A 13,781-nucleotide genomic window follows, 5' to 3' on the forward strand; every position below is an offset into this window, starting at 1 on the left:
TAATAAAGTTTTAAAGTTTAATTGAAAAGTAAAACACGACACCCAACAGAGCTTTTGTTTGAAAGGTAAATTAATCAAACATTAATTTGCTCTTTTCCCAAAAAGTAAACCGTTTTTTCTTTAACTAGGTTACATGTTATTATTTTCCTTCACCAACTAACCTTCTTTTTGTAATTCTTCTTTTCGTATCTGTGGAAAGGTTTGAGTTGAGGGATTTGCATCTCATTTTTAAAGTCTGAATGGTGCAGTAGAATTGTAAAGTCTTGCATTTGATTGTATTTATTTCACGTTGCTGCTGTGGTTTACCCTTGTGGCTGGCTTCGTGCCACTATTGCAATATAACAGCTTTGAGACAATATTTATTTTACAGTATTTTTGAAAAAGTGAAGGGTACATAAAATGATTTTCTTTCTTGAGAAAGACACACAGCTTGTAAAAAAAGGCCACAAGGTCTGATTGAAGCACAGACTGTTTGTTTGCAGCCTTGAGATTGTTTGTTACTGAAGAAACAACAAAAGAGACACTGCAGTGTTCCTCACCAGAGCTGTGAAATAATGTGTGGCCTACATCTACTACATCATTGCTGTATGAGTTGCAAAATTCTGTAAATGTTAGGTAGCAATAGATAAATAAAAGGTGTTGACATGGTTGAAATACTCTTCTGTAATGCAATTAGAGCGCAAGTGCTCCACACACCATACAGTGATTATCCTTCCATTATATTTGCCTCATTAAGTAGCTTCCTGTTACAATACAGGCTATTTCTTACTCTATTCATGCTCATTTTCATAATAGTTTAACCTCTCTTCATGACACAAATGAATGGTTGTTTCACTGAAGCAGTTCTCAATTCTTATTTCACATAAGAAGAGAAAACGTGACTGCTCAGTGTCACCAACACATGTATGATGTGTGAAACTTCGTCGTACACCATCATGCGACTGTTTTTCTCACTTCCTCAACACTTTCCTCAGTACCATGGAGATGGAGCACGAGGTGGCCTGCCTGGACATCACGCCTCTGGGGGAGGGTGGCGGTGAGTCGCCGCTCTGCGCTGTGGGACTGTGGACCGACATCTCAGCCCGGGTCCTCAAACTGCCCTGCTTCACTGCCCTGCACAAGGAAATGCTGGGCGGAGGTGAGAGAACAGAAGGGCACAATGCCGCTGAGTGACAAGGGAAGCATTCAGTGACTAGTGGAGAGAGATGTGTAGACGCAGATCATGCATAGTCAAGTGGAGTCTCTTTTTATATAAAGCTCAATAGCACTTACAATGTCTCAAAGGGCTTCACAGATACACCAAGCAGTGATTCATAACCCACGTTCTCTCTGAAAGCAAGAAAAGATGTTTCACATATCAAGAGGAAATTAAAGAATATATCTAGAAGGGCAAGATGTTTTTGTCACTCGATGCTCATTATCCCTGAACCATCCACAGTCTGAACGCAGGCCAGGTGACGCTTTCATTAAATCTGTGTGAACAGTTTGTATCTCTGTTACATCAGTGACTTATTTTATGAAAGGAGCTCACAATGACCTAACAGTCAAAAAGACTGGGAACAAACCTTTTAAATTAGATATTTAGAATAACTTAATAACTTTTCTTTCTAGAGTCCCCATTTTATGTTATTATTATGCCTCGGCGCTGTCTTGTGAATGTGATATCCCAGGAGCTCCTTGACAAAATTCCTTTCAAATAAGCAAAAACCTCTACTTGGATTCCAGGATATAAGGTTACATATTTGACAATCAATGATCAAAGGTCACTGTGGCTTTACAAAACACGTTTTTGGCCATAACACAAAAATTCTTACGCTAAATATGATATTATAGGATAAGATCTGTAAGAAATTCACTTTTGGACATACATCGATGTTGGGGGAGGCATAGAAGTGGTGGACATAAAAGGAAATAATACAGAATAAAGAGTCAATACGTAAAAAGTGTTATTTACGTTATTGAATCAAGGTAGTAAATACAAATAAATTGGTAATTAAATTACTTTGAACGATTCAATCAATAGGTTAGCATAAAGACTGTTATTGGGGGAAAACAGCCATCGTTGGCAATTTTTAAAGTTTATAACAAATCTTCTCTTAAGCTCATGTTAGTGAGGAGCAGGTCTTTATCTCCATTTTCATTAATAGATGTAAATTACATCTCCCAAGTACGTACTTCAAAATTAAGTATGCTGCCATCCCAAATGCATTAACTGTGGTATTTAAATGTCTGCAAAATATTTAAACTTAGAATGAGTTAATATGCTGGAGAGGGCTTGACTAGGTTTTTTGGATAATCTTATTCGAAAGTCAGCAGTCACCAGAGAATAGGTTTCATAACATGGGGATCTGGCACATTCGGGGGCTCCAATTTGAATGCTTCACCCATGAAGAATATTTCCAGACATCCTCCCACAGTGTCACACTTCATTTTCCAAGTGTGTGAGATTGACAGCTGCTCACTGCACAAACTGTGCTGTTTCCCCTGTCAAGGACAGACTGAAGGAAAAACGGAATTATAGACAGGAAAACTTCAAATTTAAAATCTTCATCTAAATGTTGAAAAGGAAAGCTTTGTGTTTTGACGATGGACTTAACACAGTTGTACTCAATTATGTTAACGTTAATTATATAACTATAGATTTTTACTTCATGGTATTTTTGGTTACCAAGTAGCGACTTTTGCGGACGTTGTTGTTTTGTGGAAAGTCCCCCGAGAAGCATTTAATCACAGCCAATGCAGTTTTGATGTAATTGTCCTGCAGTGAGAAGCTGATGTTGGTAAACGGAAAAGACACAATACTTTATACCCTGCAGCATTCAAATATTATTTCTATCCCAAAAGTTACCGGCCAATATGGCCGACAACCATTATTGATTTTTCTGACAAAGACATTTTAGCACACATTTATCACATTGTGGTTCATCTGTGAGCCTGTTACTCCAGAGTACTGGAAAAATAAATCACGAGTCTGTGTGTGTCCTCAGAAATCATCCCTCGCTCAATCCTAATGACCACCTTCGAGGGCAGCTACTACCTGCTGTGTGCGCTGGGAGACGGGGCGCTCTTCTACTTTGGCCTGGACCTGCAGACTGGTAGGTTTTCACACCACAACTACAACTGCTCCATGAGAGCTTCTCAAACTTCTCCGGCCGATGAGGTCCTCCAGGCAGAGCCGCAGGCAGAGCCGCAGGCAGCGGTCTAAAGACATTTCAAGATTATTATTTTATGAAGAATTGTATAACAGCGGATGTAATGGTAGAGAAACTGTGCAGCTTGTAGCAAACTTGTAGCAAACTTGTAGCAAACTTGTAGCAAACTTGCAGATTCACACGTCCAGCTGTTACGGAGCGTTGTTTTCATTCATTTTTAGTCGCACTTTTAGCTCTATTTTGGTTGTTCAGTGCCATCAAAATGGAAGCAGCAGCGGCTGACATTCCCTCACTTTTAAACCAAGTATGATGTCAAGCTCCAGAACCACATTATATAAGATACTGCTCAATTGTCCCTCTTTGTTACATGCTCCCTGAGTGTTAAATGCTTTCAAACTCCAAACCCCCAGTTTGTGAGAAAGCACTTGCTGGTAAAATGTTTAGTCTCCATGCCTGAGACTGGGTGATATAACTGAAATGACATCATCTGGCCCTAACACCCAAGTGATGTAATTTCAAGTAATAAAGAACAATGCGAGGAAATTAAGAGCCACAAAAACAAAACAGTTTTACAGGTCGTTAGAGCCCTTACATTACTGCACTATTGAACGGCTGTCTGCTCCAACAAATGGTCCATTTAAAGGACCAGTGTGTTGGGGATATGATGACATTCCCATGCAAAGCCCACATTGTTTGTTTAAATATAAACTGTGAACCTGATTGACATTGTGGGGCTTATATACATACATACAAAAGTAGAGATAAGAAGACAACAAGTGCAGAATAACATGACACTATGATATTTCATTGTACTGCTTCAGGCACCGATCGATTCACTCAGCCCCTCTCTGCCTGGGTTTGCAGCAAATTGTCTCCAGTGCATAGATATTTCTATCTATGTGTATCTCTTTTCAGCATATTTTGTACACATGTTTTGTTTTTCTTAAAGCTATACTGCCTGTTGAGGTATTTCAATGTCCGAACCCTAGCACTAAAAATAAATATTAATTGTATATTCCATTACTGCTAATAGATTCAACACACTGCTCCTCTAAATAGATGCATCATGGATGGAATGGAGACATATTTTGTATTCGACCTTGTGAGGCTACAATGGTTTTTTGAATTAATTGAATATTTGAATCATACCATAATCATTTGATCAATTATTCAATTGTCAGAGAAGTTGCAGATTATTAAAGGTTGTCTGAATAATCGACCAATCGTGTGATAGCTTCAGTTCTATTGTCATGGCTCAAAGGACCTCCTGCACAAACTGTAATCAGTAATCAGTAACCTTATCATGTAGACAGGGATAGGAATTTAATAGGGTTTTTTATGTTCCTTCTCCTATTTTTTATTAATGTAATCATCAGGATATTAGTGTGCATATAATTATACTTCTTCTTTTTGCACAAGGGCATCAGTATTATTAGTTGTACACAAATTAAAAGAAAAACCATGAATACATTTGTGGAGAAACCTAAAGAAAGCAGATGCTTCCACGCAGGGCTGAAGGGCTAACCAAAAGGTTTTATGAGCATTAAAAAGGAAATAAATATTCTGCACACAAGGACAAACATTACTGGCTGAAGGCGCTTGGCAAGTTATTTAAAAAAAAAAAGATTTGTACACCACCCTTTTAACTAGACTTAAAGTTGTGTTTCCATCTGATTTCCCTCCCGCAGGCGCCCTGAGCGAGCGCAAGAAGGTCACGCTGGGCACCCAGCCCACTGTGCTGAGGACCTTCAGATCCCTGTCCACTTCCAACGTGTTCGCCTGCTCCGACAGACCCACCGTCATCTACTCCTCCAACCACAAGCTGGTGTTCTCCAACGTCAACCTCAAGGAGGTCAACTACATGTGCCCGCTCAACTCTGAGGGCTACCCCGACAGGTCAGCAGCAGAACCTTTACCGCTCGTGGGTTTTATCATCAGCATAGCTGGTTCGGAGGAATTTTCTGTTGACTAGAGAAATGCATACAGTCAAACGTTGTTTTGGTTTTTGTAGGCAATGGGTGTATTTTTCTTGTTTTCCCTCTTGTAATGCTGCCTCTTGTTTTCTTCTTCTTTCAGTCTGGCTCTGGCCAACAACAGCACTCTCACCATCGGCACCATCGACGAGATTCAGAAACTCCACATTCGCACCGTTCCCCTCTACGAGTCCCCCAGGTCAGTCCGTTGTACAAATATTTAGTTAATATGAACCCTCAAATAACATTTAGACCCATCATCTTTACAAATATGCTGTGTGTTGTTCATGTTTGCACTGGCTTTGCCTGTTTGCTCTGATTTAGCTGCGTTCTCCTGGTGGTAATGTTTACACATTTGTTTCCTGTTTTTTTTCCTCAAACGTTTAAGTGCCAACCGACACTTGGGTTTGTGGAATAAGAACACCTTCTGTTAGCTTACTCTTGTTTGCGCTTTGGGTCTCGCCTTTTGCCTTGCCTCAATCCCCTTGTCTCTCTCCACCAGGCGGATCTGTTACCAGGAGGTCTCGCAGTGTTTTGGTGTTTTATCCAGCAGGGTGGAGATTCAGGATGTGAGCGGCACCACATCTGCCGTGCGCCCCAGCGCCAGCACCCAGGTACCCTAGCTCCATGTTATGTTCAGCTAATAAACACCCAAGGGCTTGTTTGTTTTGCATGTGTATCTTACTTGATGTGCTGACTAAGAACATTATTTATAAGGTGAGACTGGGAGCTTGTCTACAACAAATGTTTTGTTATTTATCTTCTACCGGAGAAATATTTGCTATACCAGCATTTAAATCATTATACTAGTTTTGAGAATTGTAGCAAATTAGGATGTTACCTTCAAAGTTATTCCACTGATTTTTTACAAGGCCCCCAAAATCATTATTATAAATAGTTAGTTGTAATCAAAATTGAAAAATGTTCTATTGTTTTTCTGCCACTGCAGAGACAGAAATAATACTCTAAGTTTAACGATTGAGTCCAAAAATACATGAAGCCCAATCATCTTTTGTTTGATCTGTTGTCAATGAATACTGACAGTGAATATGCAGCTGCTCAAAAAACAGAAGGACCAACTTTAAAAAGAGATTTGGACTCGAGAGATAACAAAAAAGTATTTTCAGCCAGATTTTCAGCGACAGCGTGTGGCGTCTACTCAGCCTGGTGTGTGTGTACTTTCATTCGTCTTTGTATTTATTGCTTCAACACACAACTCTGAGGGAGCAGAGCTAGAGCCTCTCACACGTGATGACCAGAAATTTTGAATTTGATTTGAATGACTTTACAGCCTTTATTAGATTTCTCTTGTATCTACCTCCTGCCTCATACATCTCCATCCTTCAGGCTCTCTCCAGCAGCGTGAGTTCCAGCAAGCTCTTTCCCAGCAGCACTTCTCCCCACGAAACCTCCTTTGGTGAAGAGGTGGAGGTTCACAGTCTGCTGGTGGTGGATCAGCACACCTTTGAAGGTGAGACAGCTGGATGAGCATTTCCTTTTGAGCCTGCAAAGCTGATGCTTTCATATGCAGCTTCTGATGATAAATCATTGCGCTCAGCATGGAGAAAACACAAAGCCTGGTCCAAGCACTCATCATCAAGCTTTTATATGATTATATGTGATCTCCAAATGGGTGCACAGCACACTCAGTTTACCAATCAAGCTTTATTTATCTGTTTCAGCAATGTTGTCATCCCTGATTTAATCTCCTATTTGAATATTAACCCTTTTATGCTTTAGGTGCTCCATGAATGATTTTTTTGTATTCCTCAATATTCAACGCACACGCAGGCTCTTTATGGGAAAACGTAATGATTGAACATGTTGGGCGTCATGCTGAACATTTCCATGTTGAAGCCCATTGAATGTGGCAGGTTTCTGCTCCGTTCTGTTTTGCAATGCAAATTTCGCTGCGCCAAGCCTAACCTTTAAAAATCTAATAGTTACCACATCAGCATATATTAGGGTATGTTATGTTAATGATATGTAAATAAGGGACTGGTTTTGCACATAATGTCCAGAGCTGAGTGAAATGTATCAATGTGCGATCAGATAACTGCTCATTTGCATGGGAGGATTTGATCAATCAGATGTGGAGCTTTTGTTATGCAGTAGTGCAGAGTATGGTTTGTGCACTGCAGATGCCCAGTGAGGTTATTGATGTTTACAGCTGCTCTGGTACTCTGTTATTTAGGAGGAAATGCAGGGTTCATATACATAGTCTAGACCAGGGGTGGGGAACCTCCGGCCCCCAGGCCGTATACCATTTGGTACGGCCCTCGAGGTAATTTATAAACACACGCAAAAAAGAAAAAAATTAAAGAAATCTAGACCGCAAAAAAATTAAACAAGCGAGTGCCTGTTTTTCCTGGCCAAGGTCAGGGTCCTTGAACACAACACGGGCATAACGTGTCATCACGTGGTATATGTCTCGTCTGACAGGGGTGCAGTTCTGACGGAGAGCACCAGAACGCGGCTCCGGCACTTCCAAAAATTGCCGTACACATAAGGAGCCGTACCAGGGTCGGCTCTAGAACAAATCGAATGGGGGGGCAATCATTTACCAAGGGGGGGCACACACTGCCGTCAACAACCAACACACAAACACCAACGCAACTTCAATTTAAAAAAAAAACATGCTGTAAAGTCTATTGTCTTTCACACACATTGCAGGGGTGTAGTGCTATTGTATAGCGCACCTATGACTTGTGCATACATGCACGGTTGTGGCACGACCACCAAAACAGAAACATATAAGGACAGAGGGTGTCGTTTTCTCATACTGATATTCTGCACAAACTGTGCTGTTGTATTTGCTGTAAAGTGTCTTTACTGTAGGTTATTTTTTATTATATGTACAGCACTTTGGCTCGACCAAAAATCGTTGAAAAATGTGCTATATAAATAAAACTTGATTTGATATGGACATAGGCCACCATATAAAAAGTGTGCAAATGTATTTAGTATCCTATCCATGTGAACATGTTTTAGGTGGGGGTGGACCTAACCTCCTCTAGGAGGGTCTGGGGGCATGCTCCCCCGGGAAGATTATTTTTAAAATATTGAAGTTAAAAGCATTAATCTGGTGCACTTTGAGAGCAAAATGAAGAGATCTATGGATAGCCTACATCTCTCAACATCCATATGAAACAGAACTGTACACAGATTTACTTTTTCTTTATGGATATTTTACTAATCATTCCCCTTTTAAACTGTATTCTTGTGTTACTGTCCTATAGTATTTCATACCCGTTTTTTATTTATTCTCTCTTTAATAACTATAATGATCATATAAAGGTATTCCTCGAAAATACTTACATAAATGGTGACCAAACCGTTTGAGACCCACTGAGATAACTTACACTAAAGTGAACTATCTAAACACTGAGAGAGTCCTTACCTCACTGAGCTGACGTTATAAGATCCTCACAGTCTGACAGGAGAGGACTCTCCTCCACCTTGGTGTAGAAACAGCCCTTTATATCCGTTAGCATAGCTAGCTAACCAGATGCTAACAACATTCCACGTTACCGCTCGCGCACTCACAAAATGCACTCGTGCCACACACACAGAGCCGAGCTTGAATGAAACACAGAGACCCATGTACTTGTACTGTACTGTATATCATATTATTTTCGATGGCTTTACTGTATAATCAGTATAACAGATGAACAGATTGCCACTGGGCTTTCATCTAAACACACAGCCACGTAATGATAACAAAAAAAAGGTCGGGGGTCATTCGTCAAGCAACAATCAGAGAGCAGCAGTGAGCACACCTCAGGCTGTGTTTTATATTTGTATTCTTTATTTCTGATGTATTTCACACAAAAAACCTTTAGTGGAAACGTTTTCACTTATATGATTAGAATAAGAAAAAAACGGCAAAGTGGCAAGGCTTGCCAACTCTGCGTTGGGGGGGCACAGTGACTCATTTGGGGGGGCATGGCCCGCGAATGACCCCCCATGACGCCGACCCTGAGCCGTACTGTACGGCTCCTTATGGGTACTGCCCGTACACATGCCGCAGTTTTTGCGTGGCTGTGTCTTTAGTTGAAAGCCCAGTGGCGATCTGTCATACTGATCATACAGTCAATAACTTTGTTGTTATTAGCATCTGGTTAGCTAGCTATGCTAACGAATATAAGAAGCTTTTTCTCCAACAGTGAGGTAAAGGCACATCTCTGAATGATCATTATAGTTATAAAAAAACAAGAGAATAAAGTAAACGGGTATAAAATACTATATGATGGTAAAAAAAGTTGTTATTAATAAACAAGAATAAAGTTTAAAAGGGGAGTGATTTGTAAAATATCCGGAAAGAAAAAGAAATCTGTTTACAGTTATGTTTCATCTGGGTGTTGAGAGATGTTTCCATAGATCTCTTAATGTTGCTCTCAAAGTGCACCAGATTGATGCTTTTAACTTCAACATTTAAAAAAAAAATCTTCCCGGGGGAGCAAGCCACCCTAGAGGAGGTTAGGTACCCCCCCCCACTTCAATCATGTCCACATGGATAGGAAAGTAAATACATTTGCACACATCTTGTGTCCATATCTTTCTGTTGTGGTGGTCATGCCACAACTGTGCATGTGCATGCATACGCGAGTCATTAATTAAGAGGTTGCTTTTTCTTTGCACAGCATGAAAGAAAGGTGAAATGAATGGGCTGTGATTTTTAATCAGAGGTCAATCATTTGTACGGCCCTCGGAGGATGTTGAAAAAATGTAAATGGCCCTTGAGAGGAAAAAGGTTCCCCACCCCTGGTCTAGACAGTAATTCAGTTACTGCAACAGCACTGAAATCTGCAGTTATTTCTAATTTGGTCTATAATGATGAGCACTCAGTCATAAACAACGGCTATGCATTGTTTAGCGTCTGTTTAATCCACATTACCTGTGTTAAATACGCCTCAATGGATGCATCATTTCCTGGTTGTCTTGATGTTGTGCCTAATGTGATCCATTGCTGTACCTTTCCCCGGGCTCCAATTTATTTTACCATGTAGCTCTTTATTCACTGCCATGGTAAAGCACACAAGTGTTAGAAAAATGAGCAAAACCAGTGATAAATGGAAAGGTGAGCCTCCCTGACAGATGCAATCAAACTAACAGGAGCGTGAGGGAGATGAATAAATAAATAATAACACTGCAGACATATTTAGACATAACAAGCAACAGACATCACCCGAGTCTGGATGTTGTACATCATCTCCCTAGTCTTGGCTAGCTTTGAACTCGCTGAAAAGTTAACTGAAGAGAATATGACACGAAATAGACATGAATAGGGCAATACAAACAAGCAGTCAGACACTCATACAAGCTGAAACAAACCACCATGGTAGCTGAAAGTTATTTAGAAGATAAAGCAGTCCATGATTCAACTTTGCAATAACCCACTTGCCAGAAATGTGTATGCACACAGTTTCCTGTGCAGTGAGGGATGGTAAGTGACCTTCAAGATGTGCTCACTTTGGTTGTTAATGGGAAATAAAAAGTTATAGACGTGATAGAGGTATGTCATCAGCAGATAAAGGCTTTCAAAATAAATCTCCTCGTTACTCAAAAACCTGCATTTGCTCCGATACGACAGGCCGATCTGTTGCATTAAAATAAATGGTATGTTTTACAAATTGAGGCTTTCTTATGTTGGCCATTGAATGTGTACATTTTGAAAAGCATTCTTTTTTTGTATGCATCTGCCAGCGCATAAAACGATATACATTTGACTATGCAAGAGGCTTGATGGGCTAGCTATGGGTGGAAAGAAATACGTTATTATAACCGCATTGGCATAAATTCCTAATCTGTTGTTTAAAAGCTGTCTGTGAACCTTATCATGTTTCTAGAAGACAAAAAGACTTCATTTGTAATAAACAAGAAGCATCCTGTCTCACTGAACACCGGCGGAGAGTCATGAAAAATGAACATATAAATGTGAAATCCTATTAAAGCAAGATGGATTGTGCTGGCCTCCCACTCAGCTTCCTAAGGTGTTTATGTTTTATTTCTCTATCAGTCCTCCATGCCCATCAGTTCCTCCCCAGCGAGTATGCCCTCAGCATGGTGTCATGTCGTCTGGGAAAAGACCCGTCAGTGTATTTTATCGTCGGCACCGCCATGGTGTACCCAGAGGAGGCTGAGCCCAAGCAGGGCCGCATCATTGTCTTCCACTACACCGACGGTCAGTATCTCTTCTTCACTCTCTCCATCTCAAGAAAACACACACACACTCCCCTGTCCTTTCCATCAACCTTCTCTGTTTGCCTTCTCCAGCCGCTCATTTGGCTCCCTTTATCCTTCACCCGGTTTCATTTTCTGTCCTGTGTTTTCACTGGGGGACGCTTTGTCCTACCTTCCTCTTGTTTCCCTTCTCACTTAATCATTTTCTTATCACTTCTTATCAGATTTGTCTCCTCTCACCACTCCTGATTCCCTCTGATTCTCTTTCATACTCTGGGCCTTTCAAGGTTCATTGCTTGCCTTTCATTTGACTCTTAGCTTTTCATTTAAGATATAGTCTGTGCTAGTTAAGTGGGCATTGATGTTGCCTTCGATCCGGCTGACAGACACTGCTCTTTCCTGCAGGTAAGCTGCAAACTGTGGCTGAGAAGGAGGTGAAAGGAGCTGTCTATTCTATGGTGGAGTTCAATGGCAAACTGTTGGCCAGCATCAATAGCACAGTAAGTAGTGCTTGTTCCGCATTGGACTGTCAGCACTGCACCTCTGTTTTCTATGTGAAGACTTCAAGTGAATGCATCTTGACAATGAATGTGCAGGTTACAATTTGAAATATGTTTGACATATTATGTTTTTATCAGAGTTTCTGAAAGTCTTAAGACTTGTTAGCAAAGTCTCAGCCTTTAAAGAAGGAGCTGACTTCTTTCAAGTGCACCTCTAAAGACGTTGCTTGCACAAGACTTTATCACGTAGTCCGGGTATTAAAACGAGCGTGTCTCAATTCTGCTTCTGTTTTTCTGCCCATATGTAAACAGAACTGCCAATTGTAACATGATTATGTTTACATTGGAGATTGATATAAATAACTGGAGTTACCAAAGCCAAGTGTTGGGAGGCTGTCATTCAATTCTCTTTTAACCAAACATTCTTTAACAGATCATGTGAGAATGTTTAAACACTACATGTAAATAGGGCTACGGGTTGTTTAAAAATGCTATACATAAAATGCCTACATTTTGTTAGAATATACAATTGATATTATTTTTCTTTTAAATACCTAAGTTTGTAAGCTTGTTTTTTCTTCTACAACCCTTTCCCCCCTAATTTCCCCATTCAACAAAACGAATACCTTTACCTGAATATATAAATGTTCGATACTGTTTTGACTCAATAAGGTTAAAACATATATTTAAATAAAAGCTTGAAAGTTGTAAAAATACCAAGACTAAGCATTTGCACATGTGTTTAGATCCAAGTTTTAAGGTTTGATACACAATCATAGTAGTCACAGTTGGAGCGTAAGGTGGTTGAGATCATTAATTGTAACCAGCAGGAAACCCTCTGGATGATGAGTTGTGTGTTTAGAATAGTCTTTCCTTGATTTGATTAAGAAGCATATGATCGCTCTCCTCAGTCATTTTAAAGTGCAATATTGAAATAGATTCATCCCATATGGATTGCTCTGGGAAACCACTTGACATACAGTGGGAAAGAACCCCCCCCCCCCCACTGTCCTGTAATAACTGGCTCACCCATACTGAGCTATAGATAGATTAAAGGATTACAAGCTTGAAAAGGAGGCTTTATCTTTAAGATATTGAGAGTTTAATAGATATGGGTTGCATATTTCTGGAGGGCATCTCACATTACCACTAGTACCACCTCCTTTCTTGAACATCTTCTTTATTGAATTGGACTTTAAAGATTTATATTTCAAAAAATGGTGATTAGTGGCTTAACCTTCGATGTCTTGGAGCAACTGCATCCCAGTTTAATCACAGGAAATATAAAAATGTGTATCTGTCATTATACGTTTTCTTCTTTGACAGCATCACAACTTAGCAAGCAGTAATGCCAGGTAAAATGCCTTTTTGTATTAGGTTTGTAATCATTTCTATCATCTGAACACAGCCCACCGATGCATTATTCTTGTTCCTGTGACATTTTCTTGGCAGAATAACTTCCCATCACTTTCACTAAAAAAATAAATAAATGAAATTGATGTCAGTATCCGTTAATATTGGAGTTGTGGGCCTTTTATATTTCCAAGCTGTTGAAGAAATTGATACAAACAAGAGAGGAGATCTGGATCCGAGCTAAAATCAATAACGTTTTTTTTCCTGTTAGATAATGAGGAAACGTTTAACTGCTTGGCAACCAACACAATAACATACATTTATGAGATAAATACGATATCAGTCTCTGGATTAGGTAGATATATTTATATTGTTATGCATTGTTAGAGAATTAATAGGATTTCACTTTTTTTTTGTGCAGCATCGTTAATGCAAAGAAGCCTAAAGTGCATCACATCAAATGATTACAAGGAAGAAACAAAGTTAAACAGAATATAAGACCAAAGAACATTTGAACTAATCTGTTTCAAAAAACAAAAGTAAAAACTGTGAAGCCATGTGAATGAAGTTTAAAGCATGAAATATGCAACACATGAAATAGAATGCCACATTACAACAGT

At 39.7% G+C, this 13,781-nt stretch overlaps 1 protein-coding gene across 1 annotated transcript in view; it reads left to right on the forward strand.

Annotated features, from left to right (window-relative positions):
• The window catches only part of ddb1 (damage-specific DNA binding protein 1), a 49,008-nt gene that overhangs the window by 22,626 nt on the left and 12,601 nt on the right, over positions 1–13,781 (forward strand). Inside the window, exons 14-21 of the mRNA XM_034221211.1 lie at positions 975–1,138; positions 2,988–3,095; positions 4,841–5,048; positions 5,229–5,324; positions 5,628–5,739; positions 6,473–6,596; positions 11,145–11,309; positions 11,714–11,808. Of these exons, the coding sequence (XP_034077102.1) occupies positions 975–1,138; positions 2,988–3,095; positions 4,841–5,048; positions 5,229–5,324; positions 5,628–5,739; positions 6,473–6,596; positions 11,145–11,309; positions 11,714–11,808 (1,072 nt within the window). The remainder of the gene's footprint in view (positions 1–974; positions 1,139–2,987; positions 3,096–4,840; positions 5,049–5,228; positions 5,325–5,627; positions 5,740–6,472; positions 6,597–11,144; positions 11,310–11,713; positions 11,809–13,781) is intronic.

The sequence above is a fragment of the Gymnodraco acuticeps genome, unplaced genomic scaffold, assembly GCF_902827175.1.
Source record: "Gymnodraco acuticeps unplaced genomic scaffold, fGymAcu1.1, whole genome shotgun sequence".
Taxonomy (NCBI): Eukaryota; Metazoa; Chordata; class Actinopteri; order Perciformes; family Bathydraconidae; genus Gymnodraco; species Gymnodraco acuticeps.